The 10,932-nt window shown below is 41.3% G+C and overlaps 1 protein-coding gene across 1 annotated transcript in view; it reads right to left on the minus strand.

The window, feature by feature from the left end:
- LOC122804231 (heat-stable enterotoxin receptor-like) overlaps window positions 1-10,932 on the minus strand; it is a 1,796,602-nt gene that overhangs the window by 981,389 nt on the left and 804,281 nt on the right. The window contains exon 8 of the mRNA XM_044073980.1: window positions 7,390-7,498. Within this exon, the coding sequence (XP_043929915.1) occupies window positions 7,390-7,498 (109 nt within the window). The remainder of the gene's footprint in view (window positions 1-7,389; window positions 7,499-10,932) is intronic.

The following is a 10,932-nucleotide window of genomic DNA, read 5'->3' on the forward strand; positions in this document are numbered from 1 at the left end:
GGACTTAAATGAGCTATGTAATGTTTGAGTGAGAAAGATTGGATAGATTATAAGTTATGTAAAATGCTTGCAACTAGGAGTGTGTCGATGTGGTTTGTTTTCATTTATATAAATGTATGATTGCCTATGTAGTAAGTGATGTTTTAATAAACATGTTTCTTGTTTAAAAAAAGGCAGGAATTGAATAATGTATGTAATGTTGCTTAGGTTATCTAATATATAGCAATATATGTGAAGTATAATGTTTATGTTAGTATAGTTTGATTACTTTTATGTGAATGTAAATTTGACTGTGTCACAATTGATAATTCAGTAAATGTGTTTTTAAAAAAAAATAAATCGTATGTATCAGGATCTATTCTTCTATCAGTCCTAAGGTCTTTTAACTGGTAATCTATTGTTCTGTAAGCTACATTAATCTGGTTCCTCAACACCTGTTGGTATGTACTACCAGCCAGAAGTATTTCTGCCATGGCCCATGAATAGTTGTGAGAATCGTAAAGCACCTTACCACCTTCTTTGTCAGGCTACATAAGTCTAATGTTTCTATCATTTACCAAATCATTCATATTTTTTCTTTCATTAGGTGTCAAATTCCTATAAGTCAATTTCTTTGTCCTACCAGTCTTATAAAAGTCATCCAAACAACCCGCTTGAAAACCTGACTGGTAGTCTGTAGTATGGGATTAAAGACAGTCTTTTTTTCTACAAATTCCTGTTGGGTTGGTATTCTCATGGTCAATATTCTTGTCCTTAAGTTAAACTACTAAATTTAAATTTCTTGTAAACAGTTTCAGCTCATTGGAGGTGTCTGCCAGACTAAAATGCTTTTTTGGGCACAAACTTGAATCCTTTCTGGAAGATAGAGAAGTCGTTGGGGTAACATCAATATTAGCATAGTTAAAAATGTTATAGCCCTTATGGCTTAAAATTAAACCCCCATGGGAACTCAAAATCATCTCCTCCTGTTCCTTCACCCTCTTTTTTTCCCTCTTCCCTTGCTGTATCTCTGTGGTGGAGGGTATGATGTCCCTGGGTGATCTCCCCTGTTATCAAATCCCATGTTGGGGTGCGTGCTCATACCATGAGGGTGTAACACCTGGTCAGCCAACCTCTCTGACCTATGCAATGACAGAAAATCATGCTCTGTAAAGTGTACCATGCCCTCATTGCAGTCCCTCCCAGTCTCCTGTTCTAGTACATTAACTTCCCCTGAACATTCATCTAGTATTACCTCATTAAATACTTCATTGCCTTGTAAAATCATGTTGTTGGAATGTTGATGGACTAAATATGCCATGTTGTTTTTATATCGTTCAACATCCCTTTCAACTTTCCTACTTTTCTCTTAATTCTGCACACTTTCTTTCAGTGTTAGAAAAAACATTCTCATAAAAATCTTTGTATTAAAAAAACAGTAAATCCTTGGTAATATGATTGTTTAAACGTAATTTCATTCCTAACATTTTTAATGAATCTCAAATTCCTTTTAATTAATATTTGCAGAATTTCAACTCCGCAATAGTCAAATATAGAAACAAAATCTTTAAAAAACACACAGTCTTTAGTAAACCCATTTAGAAATGTATTAATGTGTAACTCTTGAGGTACAACATTTCTGTTACTACATTCTTGTAAATATGAGACTTCAACCTGTAAACTACTAAGTTTATAAAGTTTGGATTCCAACAGGAAAATGGATTGCTTTAAAGACAAAAAGTTAACTCCGGAGGAACCTAGGTTATTCTAACTGGGGTTAGCTGCCAAATGGTTGGTGAAACAACCTGAAAAAGATTGATTCAGACAGTTGCTCAGAGTCACTGTCGAAACAAACCAAATCCCGGTTACCAGAATCTAAGTCATAAGGTTTATTAAATATATAATTTGTACTTGCCTGTGCCTGGACAAATCTAGTCAAACTTGGTTCTTAACACTTGGAAACTCCAGTGTGTGTTTAACAGACACAGTCAATTCAATTAACTTTAATTGACAGGAAACTGAATAACAGGTAAGGTTTTTTTAGCATATATATGGCAGTGGGTACTTGATGATTTTATTCTGATGAAGTCTCAGGCAGAGATGAAAGCACTCAATTCTAATAAATTCTAATTCACATATTTTCTTTGTGTTCATTCATGTACTTATAAGCACCAGCGGCATTCATAGATATGCTATACTTATTAGTTTTTTTTATCTAGTATATATACATCGACTAGTGCCTTGGTGTGTGAGTGTGTGTGTGTGTGTGTGTGTGTGTGTGTGTGTGTGTGCGTGTGTATATATATATATATATATATATATATATATATATATATATATGCACAAATAAATATATATATATATATATATATATATATATATATATATATATATACAAAGAGATATAGACACACACTGTGGGACGTAAGAATAAAATATGATATTTAGAAGTTATTCGTGTGTGTGTGTGTGTGTGTGTGTGTGTGTGTGTGTGTGTGTGTGTGTGTGTGTATATATATATATAAATGTATAGATAGAAAAAGATATATGCTACAACTGCACAGGTAAACATAGACACAAACGGAGACCAAACGCACATGTTACATAATTAGATATGACAGTTACTATACTCACTTATGTTACCCCACATATATAACAGCAACGCCTGACACAGGTACACTGTTGACCATAGCCAATGTATTAGATGAGTTTGATATAGCATATAATAGTGACATGAAAAGGAGAGCCTTTTGTGTTAATTACCACTTACTGTAGGATATGCGGTATTGCATATTACGATTCCTTAAGTAAGGTATAGCATATTGCACAAAGGATAATTGCATTGATGATTAATATTGCACTGAAAAAGAGATAAAAGAGAGATAAAAAGGATGGAGAACAAAGGAAAACATGGGTAAAATTTAACATTGCACTATATGGTCTCCTTCAGTAGTGGGGTGGTGCTAAGACAATAGGAGACTTTATAGAGTCTGATGGCTGTGGGCAGGAACGTTTACCTGTGACATTGAGTGAAGCACTTTATGTTTGTCAATCTCCTGATAAAGGAACTTCTCTGTCCATCCACCACTCTGTTGAATAGGTGGTCAATATTTTCTATGATGGACTTTAGTCACACTAACATTCTTCTCTCAGCCACAGTTTCGAGGGTGTCCAGTTATTCCACAGTTTCAAGGGTGTCCATTGCTTCTCCAACTAAAGAACTAGCCTTTCTTCCCAACTTATTCAGTCTGCCTCAGCCTTCTTTATGCTACTACCCCAGCCTGCCACTGTAAAGAAGATAGAACCGGCCATTACACTCTCACAGAACAGCCATGGCACAGTATTGCTGACTCCAAAAGATCTGAGTCTTCGTAGTAAGTGCAGCCTACTCTGACCCTTTTTATATGCCACCTGTGAGTTTTTGGACCAGTCCAGCTTACTGTCCAGATGCACCCCCAAATACTTGTAGTCCTGAACAATCTCCACTTCAATCCCCCCAACTGACAGAGGGGTCATTGGGGAACAAAACTGTGATCTCTCTGAATCTACTACCAGCTCTTTCATTTTACTGATGTTCAGCTGCAACTTATTAATCTCATACCAGCTCACAAAGCTGTCTATCACCCTCCTGTATTCCTCCTCATCTCCATGCTTGATACTCCCTACTATGACTGAGTCATCTGAGAATTTTTTCAGGTGACAGCACTCAGTGTTATAGCTGAAGTCTGTGGTATACAGGGTGAAAAGGAAAGGTGATAAAACCGTCCCCCGCAGTGCTCCAGTGCTACATAGTACATAGTACTGTATCAAGACATGCAGCCCTGCAGTCACACATATTGGGGACTATCGATCAGATAATCTAGGATCCATGAAACTAAGGGAGCATCCACATTCTTCACTGACAACTTACACCCCAGCCTGTCTGGTTGGATGGTGTTAAAGTCACTTGAGAAGTCAAAGAACATGATGTTGAGGGATCCTCCCGGTTTATCCAGGTTACTGTATGCTCATTGCATAAGGTGGATAATGGCATCTTCGACCCCTATCTTTTCCTGGTATATGAAGTGAAGGGGGGTTAGTTCTGAAGTGAACTTGGGGTGAAATGCTTCCAGGACCAGCTTCTCAAGGACTTTTATGCAGTGTGACATGAGTGCCACAGACCTGTAATCTGAAGTTGTGCCTTCTTGTGCACCAAAATCAAGCAGGATGTTTTCCACAACACAGGTACCCTATGGGTACTTAGGCTCAAGTTGAAGATCCTGAGTAGCACCCCTCCGAGCTGCGAGGTGCAGGTCTTCAGCACCTATGGGCTAATGCCATCAGGCTCCACCACTTTTGAAGAGCAAAGTCTTCTCAGTTCTCTGATCACCCGGTACTCTGATAGGATGATAGTCAAACTGCTAGCCTCTGCTTTGCCAGTTGAGGTAGGAGTGTGGGCAGTTTTCATTTGTGTCATGCGGGGCGGATGTGACTGTGTACCTTTCTTCCTCTGAGTTGAACAGTAGAGGCTGGTGGGGGGGGCAGACAAGGTATGCATTTTGCTATCTAGGAGGGCATCTTCCCTTTTCAAGTGGGACCACAAGGCATGTTTTTCCGGTGCACGTTATCAAACCTATTAAAGAACATGTTAAACTCATTGGTTCTCTCTTTACTCCCTTCTGTCACATGGCTGCCAGACTTATAGTCAGTAATGGTCTTCATCCCCCTCCATACTTCTTTGCTGTTGCATTTTTTATTCTAACTTCCTCCTGTACCTGTCCTTCACCTTCTAAATCTTCTCTGTCAGCTGTTTCTGTGTCCTTTTCACTGCATCCCTGTCTCCAGACCTAAATGCTGCCTTTTTCTCATTCAGGAGAGCTTTGATATCCTTGGTGATCCATGGCTTGTTGCTTGGGAAGCAGCGTATAGATTTTAAGGGTATAGTGGTTTTCAAACAGAAGCTGATGTATTCAGTGACACAGTCAGTGAGGCTATTAATGTCTTTCCCATGAGGCTCACAGAGGGCCTCCCAGTCCGTGGTCTTAAAGCAGTCCTGAAGGGTTGCACTGGTTCCCTTGTCCACTTCCTGACCTTCCTGATGGTGGCTGGCTGCTTCTTAGCCACTGACACATAGATGGGGAGAAGGTGCATCAGGTTGTGGTCTGATCTCCCAAGTGGTGGGATGGCTGTGCAACTGTATGTTTCTTTAACATTCACATACTTGTGTGTGTGTGTGTGTGTGTGTGTGTGTGTGTGTGTGTGTGTGTGTGTGTGTGTGTGTGTGTGTATGTATGTATATATATATATATATATATATATATATATATATATATATATATATATATATATATATATATATATATATACTCTTGTATGAGTGCATGTCATTTCATCTAATTGCCTTTTCATCAAATTACTGAAAAACATCATTGAAAACTTATTCTATTTATTAAAACACATCTCATTAAATCACATTATATAAAAATTATATATAGCAAATATGTCTTCAAAAAGTTTTTTTTTATTTTATTTTATTTTATTTTTTTTAGGGGATCAAGTCCCCCTTTCACACTGCATGCAGGTGACCTTGCTCGCCATACCCCCTTGCTTAAATATCCTAACAGCGTAGTCACACAACCATGGAGTAAATAGAAAGGAACTTGTCTTGTGCCACGTCACATCAATCACTAGTCCAGGCTGGACACTAGAAGGATGATAAACTCCTGCCTACAATGGGTTTAGAAAAACTATTAGAAACAAATAATTGAGCATATTAGCCAGGTGAATAAGCAAACATTATTCCTTCACAGTACAGTATAAATTTACATTGATATACAAATCTTAGTCTTCTTCTTCTTCTTTCGGCTGCTCCCGTTAGGGGTCACCACAGCAGCTCAACTGTTTCCATTTCTTCCTGTCCTCTGCATCTTGCTCTGTCACACCAACCACCTGCATGTCCTCTCTCACCACATCCATAAACCTTATCTTAGGCCTTCCTCTTTTCCTATTACCTGGCAGCTTCATCCTTAGCATCTTTTTCCCAATATACTCTGCATCCCTCCTCAGCACATGTCCAAACCAACGTAATCTTGCCTCTCTGGCTTTGTCTCCAAACCTTCCAACCTGGGCTGACCCTCTAATATACTTATTCCTAATCCTGTCCATCCTCGTCACACTCAGTGCAAATCTTAACATCTTTAACTCTGCCACGTCAAGTGAATCTGGGAAAAAAAACAAAAGAGACTGAACGACAATGACTCACAGTACTACTACTATAACTAAATGCAGAGACAAAACTCCTGAAATTATGGTTGGTTGTATTATGAAACAAAGCATGTTATAGGACAAAGACAGGGGTAAACTACTGGTAGAAGAAGACTGAATTTTCAAGCTTCAATTGCCCGAGGTTCAACTGACTGACGATTGAAGATCCTCTATTGAAAATCACTGTTGGTGAGCTGTGCCAGCAATGATGCCCTTTTGGGAGGAATTTTTCTAGTTCTTTGAGTTGGTACAACCATGAAGTTGGTATATATTGAAGTTCAGGAGGAGTGGGGGCCTACCCCTACATTGGAGGGGGTGCAGAGGACATGCCCCCCAAAAAATTAAAAAAAGTGGTTTTCATCATTTTTTTCAGTGACTGCAGTTCAGCTATTCTGATCTGCAGTGTTTTTACTTTTGTCCACTCACAGTGGCAGTGAAAGATAGATTGCAAAAAAAAACACATAGGTATGGCAGCCCACATAAGATAATTTGAGGGTGTAAAAATTGTGAAAGGGTTTTAACCACTTAGAATGATGCAAAAAAGCCAATAATGCATAAAAATCAACACATAATGAGAAAGATGTATTTAGCTTATGACTGATGTTTTCTTTTAAAGATATTACCCCATAGTGGTCATGGGGCTGTGCCTAGTCCATCCAGAAACATTAGTAAATTATTTACAAACAAGGCAGTCTTTTGATGCAGCAAGGTTATGTACAAAAGTATTACAACTGGCAAGCTGAGCTGGAGATCTGTGGCCAAAGCAAATGAAAAGGTGGGAAGAGGAATCTTTTGTTTTATGCCTTTGGGTAACTCCACTTCTCCACACACAGTTGCATTCAGGAATAGTCGAGTAGTATTTCTGTTTTCATAACACATGTACTAATGCATTTTTTCTTGCACCAAATTTTTGCTTTGTCCAGTTATAGCATGTAACAAACTCTGAAATGTGTGGTTTGTTTCAGCTTATTGTATGTGTTGACATGTATGTCTGTATGCATATTTTATGTTTGCTGGTCTTGTCTGTGTACCTGCTGGTTACATATTTATTTGCATGTCACTCACACATACATTTCTTCAATCATATCCTGTCACTATTACTTTGGTTGGAAGAAGAAAATATGTTCATGTTTTACATGTATTTCATATATTAACTCAGTCTCCTACCTTCTTGGGGGACATCACTTGGTAATCCTTTCTTCCAGATGAAAGTTGGTCTAGAATCATTTTCCATAAAGTTGCTAGTACTGGTGTCATACTGAAGAAGGGGTGTAAACTGGTGGAACAGCAAGAAAAACAATGATCATAAGGTGTTATAAGTTATTTTAATTACTGGCTCAGATGAGCACATTAAAATTAATATGTTTTCTCAGGATTGACCTGCAGTAGCAACAACTGTACTAAACAAAAGGACTAAAGGATAAAATGAAAAAAAAAATGAACAAATTGTGATTTAAATGGCCCTTTTGGAATATTAGGGCATCCTGTTATTTTTTAACAAACATTGAATACTGTCCAGCAAATACAGGGTGGCTGAGAGGTATGAAGCCTACAGTATTACAAGCAGAACATTCAAGAAGTAATACAGGTTGTGGTGAATGAGTGCTCTGGCCTAAAATATCAAATCTTATGAAAATTCTGTTTTCTCCAATAATGAGGCAGTCTAAATTTCAGATGTATCAGTATTTTTACATGAAAAACAGAAAATCATTGTAAAAACTGTTTCAAACATTAAAACAGTCATATTAAAAATTCCAGGTTGATCTGCTCTGGTTCTGTGGTGCAGAAATATAGAGCCCTGACTGCACACCAGAAGACCCAAGTGAAGTTAATAGTTTGAGTCATAGAAAAGCTGAGTGGAGGAACAGAGGTAAGGATTTGTTGGCTTCCTTGCCACTTGCAGTACTAGTCCATGGGAAGTGATAGGCCAGTCCTTGATGGGCATGGCCATGGCTGTGAGTCAGATGTGGGCATGGTTTGTGAATCAGGATGCTGATAGCTCTAGAAGGCACGTTGTGGAAATATGCATTTTCCTGGAGGACAGCACTGGTAGCTCCTGCAGTGATGCAGTTACCTACATCATTAACAATGAGGGTAGGGTTAGGGACTTGTAAAATCCCTTCCTGACTTTCTGCTTGACAGCTGTGCCATGGACCATTCTCACCTGAATGAGTGGACTCTGATACTCTTGTCCCAGAGACAACAAACAGGTAGTCAACATAGTCCCCGGGATTCATGAACCTTGCGCCAGGCGCCAGCATAGCATCGGCGTTATAACGCCAAATATGGCTGCTTAGCGATTCAGGTATGAATGAATCCCACGTGCACTACCGGCGTGCGCCGGACCGTCTCCGCCCCCGGCGTAGGTATGCAAAACACACTGTGTGCGGTATAGCACCATGCAAATGAGGGCAAATAGCGATCCACGAAGTGGCGCAGGCGTAGCGTAAGGGCACGGAAATGTAAACCAAAAAAAACGGTTTACATTTACCCAAACATACCGGAGGAGTAACGGAAGGCTGTCAAAGTCAGGTATCATATAGGTGCAATATGCCAATGTGGAAAGGCACCGAGAATGTCCAAAGAAAATATGCACAAAATGTAGAAAATGACATAAATGACAAGTACGTAGAAAGAACAGCAGACCCCCGGGATATGTGCACAGAAGTTGCAAAGCAATGAAATAATATGACAATGTCCTAAAAGAGCAGTAGAACACAAATCAGCTGCACAGCCACCACACACCATAGTATATATGTAAAGCTGCAACCCCAGCGCAATGGTTGTCAAGGAGTGGTGGCGGTGTCCGGCGCCGTAACCATGTATTAGTAGTCAATTCCATGCAAATGAGGCAGATAATAGTGAATTGCAAAAACGGCGCCGGCGTAAGGATGGTGCAAACGGCATAGCGGTACTACACCGAGGAGTGGCCTACACGAGATACATGTCAACCACAGAGGGGTGTGCCACTGTAGGAGGAAGGATATTGGAGGTCAGCAAATCTGGGCTGTACAATGCACATCACAGCATCCGCGACTGGCGTGTTAGGAAATAGATGCGCTGAGAGTACATAATGCGCGTACAAATGCATGTGCACGAGTATGACTACGTTCCCTAAACCAGTCATGTGACGGCCTCACCGTCAACAACCATGGATATAGGAAGGTAATGCGGAGAATACGAGGAAATGCGGAAGCAGTGTAAATGGATCCGTAATGAGCAATTAACACCAATCAATGCAGGAAGGGCAAACGCCGGCAGCTGATAACTCTGCATGCAGACTCCTGCATAACGGGAAAGGGGAGGCATATGAGTGCAAAGATAGTAAGGGATGTAGTAGAAATGCAAAGAGCAAAGAACCGAAATAGCACAGCCAAGTACAGAGGTAGCATAACTGCGGCTGCAGATAAAATGCATCATATGCCATGTGCCTGCAGGATGCAGTAATGTAAGATGCAAGGCGAAGGCAATGCAGGCAACTGTAATGTAACACTACAGGCAGTACCGTTGCAGTTGCAACCGTAAAACCACGGAAATAATCCATGGATACGGCCGCACAGACACACCCAATGACATCACCGGCTATTCAGCTCAACAGTAGTGAATCTCAATGCACACAACACACAGCGATTTCCCAAACGCCGCACCGTAGGGTGTAAACAGACGGGGAACTTTTAACATGTATATGCTGGGTGCTGCCATGGCCGTGATGCATAGGTATGTGGCAGAGACAGACGGAGTTGCGGAGGGTGGTGCCGACAACTACCGTAGGCCTCACAGGAGAAGGAGACTGTTCAGACCAAGGGTGACCTACCAGGGGCTGCGAGACCTGGAGATAGTAGAGCGCTACAGGGTGGACAGGGACACGTTACAGCAAATAGTGGAGCTGTGCCGGCCGTGCCTGAGAACAAGAGACAACAGAGGGGAGCCCATCCCAGTGGACACAAAGGTATGTGTGAGCTTGCGAATACTGGCTACAGGTACCTTTCAAAGGCCCACCGGGACATAATGGGCATCTCACAGGCATCAGCATCCAGGGTACTACACCAGTTCCTGGATGCCATGTTACCACATGCCCATGAGCACATAAATTTCCCCACATCTCAGGAGGAGTTGGCTAGCAATATGCGCCCGCTTCCACCGTGTGGCACAATACCGGAGGTCCTGGGTGCGATAGACTGTACGCACATAGAAATTAAGTCACCACCCGGGGAGCAGGGTAGACGCTACATAAACCGCAAGGGATACCCCTCCATCAATTGCCAGGTCATGTGCAATGCGCAGGGCATTATTATGGATGTGTGTGCTGGCAGCCCTGGAAGCTACCACGACTCCCATATCTGGCATGCCTCACAGCTGTATCAGGTATTCGCCAGGGGGGACATCACACAAGGTCACCTTGTGGGGGATGCTGGCTACGCACTGGAGCCGTGGTTGATGACACCCATCAGAAATGCACACACACACATGCAAGAACGCCATAATGAGGCACACGCACAAACGAGAATAATCATAGAGTGTGTGTTCGGGATGTTGAAATCACGGTTCCGGTGCTTGGATACATCCGGTGGAGCCTTGCAGTACTCTCCAGGCACAAGTGCCCACATATTCACAGTATGTTGTATGCTACACAATATGATTCTGCGGAAACAGCTGCTGCAGGGACATAATGCCGGAGGGCCACCAAGCCCGCCACAACTGCCAGGGACC

The sequence above is a fragment of the Protopterus annectens genome, chromosome 1.part1 (assembly GCF_019279795.1).
Source record: "Protopterus annectens isolate FY-2018-M chromosome 1.part1, PAN1.0, whole genome shotgun sequence".
In the NCBI taxonomy this organism is placed as follows: Eukaryota; Metazoa; Chordata; order Ceratodontiformes; family Protopteridae; genus Protopterus; species Protopterus annectens.